Source organism: Manduca sexta, chromosome 18 (assembly GCF_014839805.1).
Source record: "Manduca sexta isolate Smith_Timp_Sample1 chromosome 18, JHU_Msex_v1.0, whole genome shotgun sequence".
NCBI classification, from domain to species: Eukaryota; Metazoa; Arthropoda; class Insecta; order Lepidoptera; family Sphingidae; genus Manduca; species Manduca sexta.
The window spans coordinates 7,008,065-7,025,423 of NC_051132.1; the positions used below are offsets into that span (position 1 = coordinate 7,008,065).

The 17,359-nt window shown below is 35.1% G+C and overlaps 1 protein-coding gene across 1 annotated transcript in view; it reads right to left on the reverse strand.

Moving 5' to 3' along the window:
• Positions 1-17,359, reverse strand: part of LOC115449441 (linear gramicidin synthase subunit D) — a 37,235-nt gene that overhangs the window by 3,886 nt on the left and 15,990 nt on the right. Inside the window, exons 2-12 of the mRNA XM_030177273.2 lie at positions 5,143-5,265; positions 3,544-3,691; positions 3,153-3,286; positions 2,867-3,043; positions 2,342-2,568; positions 1,794-2,070; positions 1,422-1,589; positions 1,085-1,243; positions 838-977; positions 598-688; positions 27-239 (exon numbers count right to left, since the gene is read on the reverse strand). Coding sequence (XP_030033133.2) covers positions 27-239; positions 598-688; positions 838-977; positions 1,085-1,243; positions 1,422-1,589; positions 1,794-2,070; positions 2,342-2,568; positions 2,867-3,043; positions 3,153-3,286; positions 3,544-3,691; positions 5,143-5,260 — 1,852 coding nt within the window. The 5' untranslated portion in view covers positions 5,261-5,265. The remainder of the gene's footprint in view (positions 1-26; positions 240-597; positions 689-837; positions 978-1,084; positions 1,244-1,421; positions 1,590-1,793; positions 2,071-2,341; positions 2,569-2,866; positions 3,044-3,152; positions 3,287-3,543; positions 3,692-5,142; positions 5,266-17,359) is intronic.

Sequence of the window (17,359 nt, forward strand, 5' to 3'; positions counted from 1 at the left end):
CATTAATTTATCGTCAATATACTTACCAATAAAATAGCCCTTATCACGAAGCCTGGTGATGGTATAAATGGAGTTCAACGAATTCCCTCCCAGTTCATAGAAACCAACTCTGATAGAGAGGGCGCCTCTTGCCGCTCGTCCCAGAACTTCCGCCACAGTCTCGAACAACACGCGCGCTGCTTCCATCTTCTCGGCTTCTACTCCTGTGTAGTCGATGTCTAACGGGATTTCTGAATCATCTGTGGAAAGAACAACTGTATGACTACAAAATTGATAATTGATGCACCGCGTATAAAACACTTACTAACACAATATATAATAATTATAAATAAATATTATATCGTTGGACAGTGATTTTTGTATATTTCTATATGCATTGCTATTTTTAACATATATACAAAAAAATCAACAGTAATTTTCAAAATAAAGAAAACATATTATATAATAAATAAGGTTAATTGTTTATAATAAACATTTTGCCATAAAGTGAGTATGGTCCGCTGAAAAAATCGTAGAAAGCAATACGTGTGTCCATAAGGTAGGTAAATCAGTAAACTATGATATTTTATGGACTCTATAGTGGATACTAGTGCTTACCATTATTGTTAGTATTCTCGTACATTTTCAACAGAGATTGTCTGTCGACCTTGCCGTTAACGAGCAGTGGGAAGCTTTCTATTTCAATAACCTGGATAAAGGAGAATACATTATAGAAGAATTAATACAAAACTGTTAAAAAAAAAACAAATTAAAATAGTTTTTTTTTTCTAATGAAGATACCATTTGATTTTACACGGACTTGGTAAAAACATGAATAAAATATATGGTATTAGGTACCTGCGGTATCATATAATGTGTAAGAGAATTCTTCAAATTCGCTTCTATATGTTGAGCCGATGTCCTGACTTCAGGTTTTATGGTGACGAAGGCGAGTATTTCAGGGTTGCCGTGGTCCAATCCATAGCAAAGAACAACAGCTAAAATATAAGAAAAATATGAAACCAGTTCATAGTACCTAATGATTTAAATATATCAATAACATTTTGAATGAATAGTTTACGGATCTTATACAAAAGAGTCTTACATTTCTCAACACCAGGGACAGCAGAAACTGCCTTGTCTACTTCCAACAAATCTACTCTGTGGCCTCTGATCTTGACTTGTGAATCAGTACGGCCAGCGTACAAAATGACTCCTTTATGCAGAGTGCCAAAATCGCCTGTGCGGTAGAGACGGCCGAAATCTGAAGTAAATCAATCAGTGAGTAAACGTTTTATAGAAATGGTGAGTAATGAGTTTAATTCGTGAAAAAGCTCGTATAAATGAAATCATCTCAGCAATTATTCTTGTATCAAATACTTTGACTTCAGCTCGGAATTGAAGTTGAGGAGAGTTTTTCTTTATCAGCATCAACTCCTTACCAGGATGGTTGGCATGTGGATTATCACAAAAACGGTCAGCCCCTTGTCCGCCCACATATCCACTGGCAAGGTTTCGTCCCGCCACCCACACTTCTCCCGGTTCTGCTTCGGGCGCTGGGCTTAGTTCCTCATCCAGAAGGTAAACTGCGCAGTTATCTAGTGGACTGCCTGTATGACGCAAATATAGAGTTCGGAAAATTATAATAAATTTGATTACGACTCATTAAAATTTTGCGATTAAGTTGGTGAGAATAGAAAATAAAGCAGATAGGTACAATAAAAGAATTATAAATCCGGAAAAATAAATACATTATATTCATAGAATGATAGGCTTGACACTTAGGTAAGAACATCAAAGATATCGATATTTACCAATAGGAATCGTAGGATGTATATCTAGCTGGCCACTCTTTTCAAGAACGTAATAAGTGACATCACCCATGACCTCTGTACTTCCATAGAAATTGGCCAATTTATATCCATCGTGGTCACCGAAATTCTTAAAGAACTGCAAAGCCAACTCCTTACTAAGAGTCTCGCCTGAACAGATCCATAGTTTGAGATGCTGAAGAGGTTTACCCGAAGGATTTAGGGAGAGGTACATAAGGATTGAGCGAAGCAGAGTTGGCACCAGAACGAGGCGATGGACCTGCGAAAATCAATATTGCTATAACTTCTAGTGAACTGACATAAATTATTTCCTGATTATCAATAGGTATAACTATAATAATATTTTCAAGGGCTTGTGGCCTTTTCGTGAGGCTTGCCTTTAGGGATAGGGCTCCCTGCTATTTACCAGGTGACTTCTAGTATCCGATTCTCTCTTTACTATTCTCAGTTTGATTCAGAAAATATATTCTTTGATAAACATTCAGTCATACATCATACACTAATACAGATTTAGTGTGTTACTAATTTACCTTATAATCCGACAGTATTTTGACAAGTTTCTGCGGGTCCCTAGTGGTCTCCCTGGAGAGGATAAGCAGGGACCTGCCGTGCAACAATGGACCCCATATTTCGCATACTGAGTCCACAAACGTAAGGGCAGTCTTCCACACACAAGTCGCTTCCATGTCTAAATATGGAAATGTGTGGAACTGCCACCAAAGTCGGTTGCAAATTGCCGAATATGGAAGACGAACTCCTGTTACACAAAATATAATTTTTAGATTCATACAGAAGTATTATTTTTTTGCTAATATTTTTTTAAGAAATATAATTTAATCAAATTATATTCAGAATTTGGGCATGCAAGTCTGTGTGCATTTGAATTTTGGACTCATTTTATACTGCTGATATTCCGATTTCTTTCTTTTAATTGTATTCTATATTACCGAAAAACAGAACTTTATAATCATTAATTATTATCATCATTATTAAAAAGTTGAAATACAGACATGTAAGTAGTACCTAGTCCTATTTTAATTAAAGTTAAATTATACCTTTAGGTATTCCAGTGCTTCCAGAAGTGTATAGCACAATGGCAATGCTATCATTTCCAGATAGTGTAAGCATTTCCATATCTTGAAGCTCGTCGGAAGCCAAGCCGCTAGCTTCCTGCGCTAATTCTTCAAAGGACACTGATGGTACTCCACTATCGGTAAATGCAGCTGAATTTGCTAAAATTGATATTAATAGAGATTTTAAATCTTTGATATTTGTTTAGGCTAAAACAATTATTTATTAGTTTCTTCATGCATATTAGTAATAAAAATAAGGGTTTCTTACCGCTGCTATCATAAATCACCAGAGATGGCTCAGAATCTTTCAGTATGTGTGAAATCCTGGCCTGGGGAAAACTGGGTTCCATTGGCACGTATGCAGCACCGGCTTTCCACGTCGCCAAAAGGGCCAGAATGGTACTAAAATGGGAGTAAGATTTTAGAGAATAGCAATTGTGTATAAGGATGATTTTAAAATGAATGCTAGCATTTTGGTGTAAGTTTATTTTATAATATGAATTTTACTGGTCGTTTTTATATCTTACACTTGCATACTAAAGACTTGGTCAGCTAATTAAATCTCTTTTGTAGAGGTTACAATTTTGTGTCCAGTGACCGGTAAAATGCGTGTGCTGTTTTAATTTTGTAAGTTAAAATCAATAGACGTTGTTTCTTACTTGTGTGTTGGTTGCATGCAGACAGCAATGACGTAGTCTCCATCTCTGTTGCAGGCGGTAGAGCGAGCTCTGTTCGTTATAGCGCGGCCGAGAGCGTTTGTACGAGCAAACAGCTCAGAATAACTCACTCTCACATTGCAGGTCTCATCTATGAAAATGATTTCTATTTATCATACATACATAATACATATTCGAAACGAGTCCCCCCGTGATCACGAAGCGTAAAGTCTTCGAAACGTCGGGAGAACACTAAAATATTAAAACCGCGACAAAATCCGAAAAATAGTTTAATCTTAATGTCTAACATTCGCGTAAACATAAGAAATCGTTATACATACATACTCAGGCTAAAGTGAGCATATCTACATTTTGCCAACTTTGTTAGGTTGCATAAGGGCGGGCTTATTGCTAATTACCGGGCACAATTCCAGACTTCAAGCTGATATTAAACAGAAACAACCAATACCACTTAAGCCAATCCGATCCGCCAATGAACTTGATAGCAAGCGAATGATTAATAAAATATAATTTGTAATCATAAAAATGCAAGTCACGTTCGAGTTCATTGGAACTTCAAATTAAGATAGAAAATAATTATAATGAATTAAACTATGAGCTATGAATTATCTACTTTGGTATTCAGTAACTGTTTACTTCGCTTAAATACTATGTTGCTATTTATAAAACTAAGGCGCCATGGCGCGTCGCGTTTGATTTTGAAACGGATGTGGGCGAAGGAACATTTTCTGTTTAGAGGCCCCCGAAGCCTGTCAACTTTACCTAATTCTAGACTGTTTACAATATGTTTTACGCTATCCTGCGGAAAATACTAGAATAAGTTTTACTAGTGCTTACATTATAATTAGCATATAATATCTTTATAAATATTTTATATTATTTTATTGCATTTATCTTTACACACAGATACACAGTAATATATAAACAAATCACATTATTCATTCTGTAGAGTTAACCGTTATTATCAATTACAAATTCAAATACGACGGCAATTAATTGTACCGTGTTTAACACAATAATTGTACAATACCTAGTAATTGTAACGTTTTAACTGTGCGAATAAATGAATTATGTTTTATTGATAAAAAATTAAAACGAATAGATATTCATGACATAATAAGTATTGTTTGGAAAGCAGTCGTGTAGTTAATACTATGTTTCAACAATTAACAAATAATAGGTAACTTAGTTATAACTTAGTTTGTACAATAATTCTCTCGGACAATTTGCTGCAATTTTTATGTAAGGTGTTATTTTCATTACCGTTCTAAAAACTTATCTGTAGGGATGCTAGCTGTCCTTGTCTATACATTTTATTTTTATTCGAGTATGACAATGTGACCCCACTGACCCCCTTATGGTAATTGGAGTGGGGTCCAATATAATGTCGACTGACAAAAGATGAATATCCCTCACTTGTCGACACAAGCATGCTGGACTCCTTTATAATAAAATCTATTGTGAAAACGGCATAAGCTCAAAAACTCCAAGGCTAACGGCTCTAGGCAAATATAAAGAGTATTAAACCCGCAACGAACAAATAATTTATGTGTAAACTAAATAGTTTTATGTATGAATTACCTGAGTACATCAAAGCGACTCTATCGCTGTTGAAATGTCGCAGGTGATGCGTGAGAGGGGCGGTCGGCACAACGCTCCTCGCTCCCGTCACCACGGACATGCGCGGTAAGGATCCCATTGTATCTGAAACAATAACACATACATATATTACTGTTATACTAATGGAATTAAATAGAGAACAAAATTTACCATGGTTTGGTTTATTTATAAGCCATTTCATAATATTGATTGGAATAGCAGTATTAAAATGTATTAGTAATTGACTGATAACTTCTACCCAGAGAGGGTTAAATGAAGGCGGGCGGTACGGTTATTATAACTATGCTAATGTCAACATCTGGGTAACTTGTAGGAAAGAATTAAATGAGAGAATGTCATATTTACAATAAATTGTAATTTATGGTACTCGTTTAGGTATTTAGGTACGATGATCATTGCAGTTCGTTGAAATGAATTATTTCCAACTCTCGGAAAAACGCAAATTCTTTAAATTATGAATTTCCAAACAACCTTAAACTGATTAGTTTATTTATCGCGGAGAGACACGGTAACACAAATGATGTCATTTACACGAAAACTTTTTCTAAGAAATGTGATTTAGTATTATAGCAGACGCCGCGACGCCGCGCCGCGCCGCGCCGGCGCGAATGCTGAACCAACATAATTATACAAACGACCTTTTTATCTGTTAATAAGTGGACGGTAATGTTAGGCTAGGTATGAATTGCCCATGGCTTCGTTTGGTCTCAGCCTTATTGTTCTTTTTATGATGGCCTCGGTTCAAATTCGTTAATGATTTAGGTGGAGGACAACTAGGGGACGTTTCAAATTATATATTCAGTGTAGGTCTATGTTTATTACCTAAATTGAGAAGGCGAGTAGGTCCTCGTGGCTAAGCCGTTCGTAGATTGGAAATTTAACTGACGAATTTAATATGTTTGTAACAAATATTATTTTGCTGCACACAGTCCTCCGTGCGGGCAATGTGCTTAAGGGCCGCAAATTTATTCTTTACCTATTAATATACAGATAAAAACACTTAAAAATATTGTTGAAGCCTAAAAATATAAGCCAGGTTATTTATCTTTGTACTTAAAAGATAACTTTATGAGTAGGTTGTCTCCACCGGTACTTATGAGGTTATGCGGTCAGTAATATTGCGCAATAAAAAAGTCCGTCTTAAAAAACTTAAAAACCCACTTGCATACATCACCGTAACATCAAATAGCTTCCTAAAGCCGAGGCCGTTGCAACGAGCAATCCATTTGCCTTCAAATCACAACCTGATGACCGGCGCGGGATAATGGCAGACAATTCATGCAATTACTCAATCAATGTCTATTCACTGCAGGACGGGGCTTGATTTATATCTGGCCACTGTGCGTCTGCGCATGTTGGCTATTGTTTAAAGCAGATGTTAGGCATTCATTGTGCCAAAATAGATAAAAAGATCTTTGTTCTTCTGTTGTTTAGTTTTTCCTGAAGCAAATTTAATAGCCCAAAATTTTAGAAGCCTTATTTGTAGGTATATATCAAGTGCCTATGGGCGGTTAGTCAATTCCAACTAATAAACAGATAAGTTAGTCTTTAAATTAAGTACCAACTTTTGTGAGTCTATTTTATAAGAAACTAAGTAGAGTTAGCACATAAGAACAATGAATTCAAGAAGCGAAAACAAAACAAAAAAAACATATTAGCTTCCTAATTTAAATCATAGTTCAACTTTTTTGTATCCTAGATTAGATTTTACCAATTACTAACGTTAACTAATTATCTGCACATCATAATTGAGGCTATGTATTTTAATTAGCATAATTATGCGCAGTGCGGGACACTTTAGATAATAAAAAATATTTTTGTAAAAAATGTTAATTGAAAATATTTATCGTAAAGCTTTATACCCTTCGCTGATCGGTTTACGGCTAAATATTGGTAGAACATATTGTCAAAATGTCGCTATTGCTCTTGCATATGTAACCTGCTACTCCAGGTCGTCATTTAGGATAACATTGCAAACTAACAAGATGCTGGAAGCAAATAGCAGGGTGTATAATATTTTAGAAAACTGCCAATGAGCGTCTATGAAAATTTATAAAGTTCTTTAAAGATTTGATGTAATGACTTTCGTTTTATATAGGTAGTTTGTACGCTTTAGGCTTTATACCTATCGAAAGACAGCATAAAAACAAACCACCTACCCAATTTAAAATTCCATAATACATTTTTACGAATATTGTATAATGCGGTCAGCAATGCTCTTGATCGATAGCGTCGATTAGCTGCATAATTAAAACTATTTATTGTATGTAAGTGAAGTAAATAATGGAACTGATGCAATATGCCGCTGGCTAACATCACGCAACTTAAACGGCAGTAGACAGCTTTTGTTGAGAACGGGTTCGTCACTTCCTTGTACTGCTAAGTTGGCGATCAAGTGAAAAATCTACTCCTATTCCGACAATTTCTGTTAACTCGCAGAAATAAATAATTTCTGAATAGCATAATTTTCCTACATACATTGCGTCTCATATTGTGGTTGGACCTAAAACAAAACTTAAAAATTCCCAAAACCGATGACTTTTTGCGATCAAAGATTTGGCAAAAACAGAGCCAATTTAACTACGATTTTCTTTAACCACATTTTAATGTTGGTAAGTTAAGCGCTCTACACACTAACCACCAACACATTGACATAGACCGGCGACGGTGCAGGCGGTCTTATTTGATAGGATATTGTCGGAGACTTACTCCCGTACGTACCTGCAGACATGCCACACTAAAGGCCAACGCAACATGAACTCTAAAAGTAAAAGCCATATGAGTTGCCACGAAATAAACGACATTATAAGCAGAGCAAGTTAGCGACAATAGTCTATTTGGGAGTGGAACGGACTGCCGAGACGAAAGTCCGGAGGTACAAAACTCAAAGGCACGCCCCTGACTTTTCGAAAGCTATGTGTGTATTATTTGGGAATTACCGCTTGCTTTAACTCTGAAGGAAGATATCGTGAGGAAAACTGCATACCTGAGAAGTTCTCTATAGGAATTTTGAAAGTATGTAAACTCTGCCAATCCGCACTAGGCTAGCGTGGTGGACTAAGGCCTAATCCCTCTCAATAGTACAGGAGGCCCGAGCTCAGCAATGGAATAATACATAGGGCTAATATTAATATATAATATTTATATATTGAAAAGTACTGCCTAGGTGGGGTAGTTGTATTGCACGTCCGGTACAATAGCGCTCTGAGGTCCTGGGTTCGAATCCCGGGTCGGGCAAAGTGATATTTGGGTTTTTCTGCTTAGTATCAGCCCGGAGTCTGGAATTTGTGCCCGATATGGCGATAGGCTCGCCCCCTATCACATCATAGGACGGAACATACTTGGCGAAAAGTGGGTGCCCTAGTTGCGCCTCTGCATACCCCTTCGGGGATAAAATGCGTAATGTTATGTATGTATGTATGTATGTATTGAAAAGTAACTTTGATTGTCACCATGAATGAAGACAATAGCCGTAAGTTTTCCGACAGACCACAACGCCGCTGACATGCAATCAGTGTGTAAAGCGCTTTATAATGACCGACCAACTTTAATATATTTGCAAAGGGCCGTAAAGGTCAAAGTGCTATCAGGGTGTCGACTACAATGGACATTAGTACTTCGTGACCAGCTGTGTTATGCCAGCTATTATATTAAATCCATTTAAATTATTAATTATTCTAGTAGTTATTTCTTTAGTACGATACTAATTGTGGAAATATATTGCTTCAATTAGATAGGTAATATATTTAGGAGCAAATATTTAAACTATAAATACGTAAGTAGGTCCTTATAGAACTCGGTCAACTTCCTCATTAAGTGCTTGTAATCGTAGTGTCACTGAAATAATTTTGCTTCAAAATTAATGTATTCAACAAATAAAGCAATCATCTTGAAGTCGCGTGTTATTTTAAAATGTCCTGATATTTTTAATAATCCACGCGATGAATACGTTTATTGGATACTATAGATGTTAATATATTGTTAGGTACACAGTAAAAAATAAAATATGCCTCTCACGTATGTGTAAAAAAGAGTTTACTTCACGAATCAACAAATTCAACACACTTATATAAACATAGTAAGTATGTAATGTACTACATGTATTAGTAGGAAACAAAAGAACATAATGACATGTATAACTGTGATAGTTAGAATATCATAAACAACCAATTTGATAATGTAAGTGCTACTGCCTCGCAACACAATATTATCAGCTATTCTTACAATAAGAGAGGTTAGAAATAATAATAATAATAGCAGGCAGATGTTCTTATGTTCCCTAATGGTCCCTTGGGTATTTGGGTATTAATGAGTACAAAAAAAAGTATTATGAACCTTATAAACACACGTTCTGATGACGTTGCAATGGACATTGCTTAACATTGAATTTCTTAACATTTTCGCTTATAACTTTTTTATGCATTGTTCTACGACAAAAGTTACTAAACCAAAGTTGTAGAGAATTTAATTTGCAACAAAAAATGTTTATACATTTTTTTTGTCAGATAAATAGTTTAAGAGATACATCGTAAAAACCATTTCAACCCCTATTTTCAAGATGGTGGCCGTGGGACAAGGGTGGCGACCCCACAAACTTGGTTTTAGCTTTAGACTGACCCCCCTACACTTCAAAAAAATAAAATTGCGCCCTCTAAAAAACGCAAGGTAAGGCCTAAAAAATGTAACATTTCAATGGACTATATCATTTTTCATAAGGCGGACATTCAAAAAGTCACAGTACCAAAGTAATTATGAATTAACGACCCTTCCCGGGATAAAGTGATGCTATTAGTAAAAAAGTTTTAAAATCGGTTCAGTGTTGTTTGGGTTACATAGAAACTTCTACAATATCAACACCATAGGGAACGAATTAAAAATCCGTTCTTATTTTATTTTTTTAATTTTATTCTAGCAATGCAAAGTGACTGCACTGCACCTGAAGGTATGCGCAATGTCGTTCAGATAAAATATCGAATAGTAGCAGCTGCTGGCGAGATAGCCACCTAGCTATCCCATGCCATTCGACACAATAATGCCGCCCTACTACGATGCTTCTTGACGCTACGGCGAAAGGACCCACAATTATAGGAAGGAGGGAACACACCCCCAGGCAAACTCTTCTAAAGCCTAATGGTGCGGCAAAGTAAAGAAGTAGCTCATGTTTTCCTTGGGTCTCAAACTATCTATATACCAAATTTTATCGAAATCCGGCCGATAGAGTTTAGACCTGTCATTCAGACAGGCAGCCAGGGGACTTTATTTTTTAATAATATGTAAGTATGCATAAATTCATATAAATATACTTAATTCTGAGCATTAATCGGATAATAAACCACACCCAGTTATTTTAGCGGTTGTAGATACCCGAACATTTTGTTTTGTTCATAAGCTGCTTACAAAAGGTAAGCTACTACTGTAAAAGTTTTGAAAATCCATCTCCTAGGCTCTTAACTTAATAATATAATAATATCAGTCCCGTATTACTCAGGTATGCAGATTTCCTCACGATGTTTTCCTTCACCATTAAAGCAAGCGATAATTCACAAAGAATACACACATTATTTTTAGAAAAGTCAGAGGTGTGTGCCCTTGGGATTTGAACCTGCGGACATTCGTCTCGGCAGTCCGTTCCACAACCAACTAGGCTATCGCCGCTTTTTTAACTTAATAGAATATTAATATCATTGTATTAACTATACAGCCAAGCATGACGATCTTTATTAGTTTTTGTTGTTGGATTACACTATAATCACTTGTTTCTATCATAATAATTTTACTCAAAATAGGTAATAAGTCAATTGACTTACAAGTTCAATAATGAATTAAGTCAGTAATTGCTATATAATTAGTACTTAGGTAACTTAATGTAACGTAATAGAATTTCTTGAAGTTAATTGAGTCTTTTTAATGGTATAAGTGTTGCTTCACATTATATTACCTTGGCCTGGTATGATAGAGAACAATACGTTATCCATTTTCTATGTGTTAAGAATTAAAATACTGGTAATATTCTGTATGATTTTAACTTTTAGAAATGATTAACTTTTGTTCTGATCACGTGACAGTTCTTTTTATGTATATAATGATTTTCTATACAAATTTTCATCTTTATAGGTCCATGCAAGAGACGTTAATGAGCCTATAAGTCAGAACATTTTATATTATTATCATGACATAATATATAAATGAGTCACGTCGGTTTTTAGAAACCATGATATATACTATTACCCGCGTGACCGCCAAGACCTTTTCCTTTGCTTTAATGAATGGCTATTATAACCAAACTTCTAAGTTATTTAATGATTGTATTTATTGTTAGTTCCATAATACAGTTTGTCTTTCTACACACAGCAATTGTATCTGCATCAGAGATCTGCCCTCGGTCCATTTCCAAGAAAATCTGACGAAGTAATTGATTTGAAGGATATAATCTATATTTTTCGTAATATAATGGTTTGTATTAAATTCTTTGATTGTAGTAATTAGAAAACAAATTATATAAATTTATTACGTGCAAAACCAATAGTAGAGAACTAAATTATTTATTATCGAGCTTCATTGCTTTGTACCTCTTTATTAAACTTTATGAGTCCCACATTCCCAATGCTAACTTTTAAGCCAAAGATAACGGCTTTAAATATTCATAGAATATAATATTATGGTGGATATCCTAATCTATTCTATACTTATAATAAATCTGTAGAGAGGTCAATTCTGTACATGAAATATATTTCCAAAATAACTATCAGGGGGTGATTATGGATCGATACTGATGCCAAAAATGCAATTAGTAAAATTTTTGTCTGTCTGTCTGTCTGTCTGTCTGTCTGTCTGTATAACCGTTATAGAAACAAAAACTACTCGACGGATTTTAACGAAACTTGGTACAATTATTTGTCATACTCCTGTGCTGGTTATAGTATACTTTTCATCACGCTACAATTAATAGGAGCAGAGCAGTGAAGGGAAATGTTGGGAAAACGGAAGAAGTTACTCCATTTTTTAAGCTTCCGTCGCGTGTGCAACCTTAATGGTTAAAGCTACACAGAAATCATGTATGACGGAAATGTTCTCCTTAAAATTATGTAAAAAATATCCCACGACAGCATATGTCTATCTTTTATGGTTGACTCACAATAACACGTGTAACTCCCGATAGCTTAGCAGTTCGAAGCTTTCTCATTATATATGTCTACTCTTACGTTTATAACACTCTCAGTCATCCCTAATTAAAAAAAGTTAACATTATTAAATATTCCATAAAAAAGAATCATAGAAATCGGTATAGAAACACCAAAGTTATACATGAAATACGCTAATAATAAGCCATCATGCGTGAATACTGAATCATGCTATAAGGATTATTTTTGTATATATATAAGGTCGCGAACGCACAGGCAGGCGGCTTGCTTGGCACCTAGAGGCTAGCGAATCACCTAGCGAGTAGCTTCGTAAAACAAATACATATATATTTTTTTAAAACAATACATACGAATCAATAGACACCACATTTGTCAAAATCGGTTCAGTAAGAGCGACGCTATAGTGGAACTTAAAATGGATACATACATACATATGTGTTAAAATCATTACCCTTCCTAGCTTCGCCGTAGTCGGGTAAAAAGAATTGCTATTTACCATTTTGATCAAATTGCAATTCGTGTAACATAACCAGCAAATATGACCTTTGGTACAAAAACCTGCCACTCGAACTGACCTATTGTCGCAAGAGTTAAACAAAGCCAAGTTCAAATAATCTTCGTCGCAGCGTTCTTTCAATAATATTTATGACTTTCCAGTCGACGGAGCGCGTAATTGTCGTTAGCAGACCTTAGCTGGATAATTAAAAAAAGACAAACAAAAACGCACGTACTCCAAAATGAACCTGACCTGGTTGTGTAACAGTCTATACAGTAAAAAGTAAAGGTTGGCGAAAACCAATTGGTTGTTAGAAGTCCATGGAGTCGACACGCAACGTTTACTTCTCATAATTATTTTATAACAAGCTCGTGTTTGGCTGTAACACGTCGAACTGATAATATTCGAAACATATTAAAAAAAAAACTGATACTACAATTTTAATTTATGATTACGTGATAATGAGATATCTAGCGCAACTACTATAATTATAATCGAACCAACAACTGCGTTTAATGTATAAATATTTATATACTTAACCGCCCAGCTACCTTGGATACTGGAAACGATAAGGAACAAATGATATAAATATTCTAGAATACTGCACTGTATTCTAATTGCTAATTTAAAACCTGTGCGGTCGGAATAAGAGGAATCATCGTAAAACGGACGAATTTTTAAACGTTAATCATGAAACAGTTATGAAACATAAGTTGTAATAATTGAAATTTAATAAGTTATTCTTTGTACCCATACATGTTACCCATAACAAAATCCCAGAATAAAACCGAAATGTCAAACATTATAAAATCGAAGGTAGCTTACAGCTATATAACTGATTCTTTAGGTTATCATAAAAACGAATTAAATTATTTATTATGCTATAATTTTTTATTTCACTTACTTCACCTTTATAAATCCTTTCAATATTATATATTCGACGCTCATGACTCAGATATTTGAAACATAAATTTTATTAACCCAATATGTCAATACAGATGCAGATCATCCCAAAAACCGTGATTAAGTAAGAAAATTATAATTATTATACACACATAATATACATTCACGCCTTTTATGCCCGAAAAGCACAAATGCTCCACTCAATTTCCGCCTTGTGTATTCCATCCTACAATGTAGTAGAGAGCGGGCTACTCGCCACATCGCTCACAAATTCCAGGCTTCAAGCTGATACTGAGTAGAAAATCCCAATATCACTTTGTCCGACCCAGAACTGATGCTGAGAGCCCAGCATTACCATGGAACCGTGATACAACTACACTGCTGAGGCAGTCTATAGTTATTTAATTACCGAAAAAAATATATACCAGTCTACTCTACACATTTATCTATTCTAGTTGAGGTGGGTCAGTAACCGTGTTACCTAACAGTGAAACATGCCAGTGGCCGTGATTTACGCGGCTAGTACCATGTTTACGTTTATATGCCAATTTAAATTCTTTGGATCGATTACGAATTCAACGTGTGGTATTGGTTAGACGTTAAAAATAAAGTAAGTTTTGCCGAATATATTACCAACTATTTGTATTTTAATCGTGTTGCATTTTGCAGTATTCGATAAGGGATTAAGTTCTTAGGTCTAAGATTAACTAGGTTTAAGTTACGGTTTCATTTACCAACTTGTAATCACTAAGATAATATTGATCAAAATCATTGAACATATTCGTGTTTTATAATTTATAGCTTTCGCCTGTGGCTCCGCCCGCGTGAGAAAGTTTTTCCGGGATGTAAAGCTTTAATAGCTCCTGAGATTAGCGCGTTTAAACAAACTCTTCAGCTTTATATAATAGTATAGATGTATAATATCTACGAATGAATTTTTAAGTAATCATAAATCTTAGATGAAGCGGCGATAGCCTAGTTGGGTGTGGAACGGACTGCCAAGACGAATGTCCGCAGGTTCAAATCCCATGGGCACACACCTCTGACTTTTCTAAAAAATCATGTGTGTATTTGAATTTATCGTTCGCTTTAACGGTGAAGGAAAACATCGTGAGGAAACCTGCACATCTGAAAAGTTCTCTATAGGAATTTCGAAGGTGTGTGAAGTCTACCAATCCGCACTAGGCCAGCGTGGTGGACTAAGGCCTAATCCCTCTCAGTAGTAGAGGAGGCCCGTGCTCAGCAGTGGGCAAGTATATAATACCGGGCTGATATTATTATTATTATTATAAATCTTAGATACCCGAAAACCTCTTAACCTTACATTCACATAGATGAGATACGGATCCACACAAATGTAAACTTCACTTATAACACGGTAGCTAATGCATGGTGTGCTCAGTTTCGTAAGTTCCTCTTGTTAAACGAAGCACGGAGCGGCACAACCTTCGCCGTTTCGACACCTCTTTTGAGGGCAACGGACATTTCAATTATAATCCGATGTAGTTATAACATTAACCTATTACAAATAATTATCAATTGCGGGTAACTTAATTCCCTATATAGAGGCAGGGGCGTAGATACGGCCACATCAATTATACGAGGCCCTCAAGATTTAGGGGCTCTTCTCTGCCCATACCTACACTGAAGGGCCCTAAACAAATTTTGAGGCCCCGCCCTGGCAAGCTAAGCCTCTGCATAGTTCATAGAGGATAATTATGAAATCCCTTACCTAAGTTTAGAATTAACGAATGAAATGGCGGGAGCTGAAATACTTGAATGCGGTGTATGTAGCTGTAATACTAAGCTATAAAACAAAATCACAAGTTATTTTTATAATTCCGTACTCAAAGGTACCAAGAAAACAGTTACTTAACCCTTCTGTTTTATGTTCGAATTTTAAAAAGTTTTATCTTTATAAGAGCAATAAGAAACGGACACAAAACGCAGAATAATATGTATGCCAAATAATGAGTATAACGACAAAAGTGATTCGGTACACGTGTCGTCGTCTACTTAACCCAGGTCCCAGATCTTTAAAGGTAAGTTACAGTAGGTATATATGAAATTAACACAATGCCTGAGTCGGACTTTGTTTATTAAAGTAGGGGACTTTAATAATTAAGCCCGCTTAATTAAAGTCCGACCCTGCTTCCTGAAAGATTCATTATTAGGTATTAGGTATGTTATTTCCGCGATGTAAATAAAAACAAACTTTTTAACACTATTAAACTAGAATTTAAAATTATAATTAAGCAGTGGAATAATTTTATTGCAATAACTTATATCACAAGGTTCCTAGTAGGGATGACTAATCGTTATTTATTACTTAACTAGTTATTAATTGGTTACTTAATGTGTACAGGAAACGTATATTATACAGGGCCGAAATAGGGCTTAAAAATACAAGAGTGGAAGTAGAGTTCAAAGGTTATTCGTTTCGTAATTTATTTATTTATGGACTGCTAACGGTGCTTACACCATTTCACTTTAAATCCACATTTATATTATATATAGCAGAGTCTCTTATGCAATTGTAACTCGATTACAAAAAATAACGGCATGACCCACAATGTTTAAGAAAACAGAAAAAACTTAAAAATATCTTTAAGCATCAAATTGGTAGACCAGAGAAAGGCACATGATATTTTTTTTTTAGTAATTAATAAAAATAAAATATCGAGAAATATATCGATTCATGTGATGTCGCTACTGACTGATACCTATGCAAATATTTTGTTTATAAACACATTTTTTTAGCGGGAAAACCTTTCTATTTATTTCCCACTATCAACAACCAAAGTAAAGATAACTTATTGTAGAAATACGATATTTTATTTTGTTTTTTATCTGAATAACAAATTTCAAATATATAACTTTAAAAATAAGGTTAGCCCCGTTTTGCTGGCGGCACCGCCTTAATGGTATAGCATACTTTTAACCGGCTCCAAAAGAAGAGAGAAGGGATCTATTGTTCAGCGATTTTTTTTCTGTGATTTAAATCATTCTTTTCGCATTTAGGTTCGTATAAGTGCGGGATGTTCCTATTTCAATTTAATTCGTATAAGACCTTTTATTTCCAAGAGGCAGCCGCGAAAAATTCAAAATCATTTAGGATGATAAGGATTATTTTTGTGTTATTAAATATAGCTTTAAGATACTATATGACAAATAACGTTGTTAGACAGTATATAAACTTAAATTAATTATTGGATAGTAATTGTTTTTGAAGTCAGTTTTTGGTTTGTTGTATATTTGTGTATTTCTTCAGAGTTTTGCGGTAGCTACTTATGTCTATCCAGAATAATTGCATTCGTTATATGTAAGCGATTAAGTTTGCTATAAGGTAAACAAATGAATCAATTGGTCATAAGTTCATTAGCACGATACAAATTTATCAGCATTCTTAATTGACGACGATTAATGATAAATAATTATTATAATAGCAAATTACGCATAGCCTTCTTACTGCCACAGTAGCGTAGTTGTACTGCATGCGCAGTACGGCAGCGCTGTTAGTTCTAGGTTCGAATCCCAGGTCAGGCAAAGTGATATATAGGTTTGTATGCTCAGTATCTGTCCGGAGTCCGAAATTTGTGCCTGACACAGCGATAGGCTCCTCTATCACATCATGGGA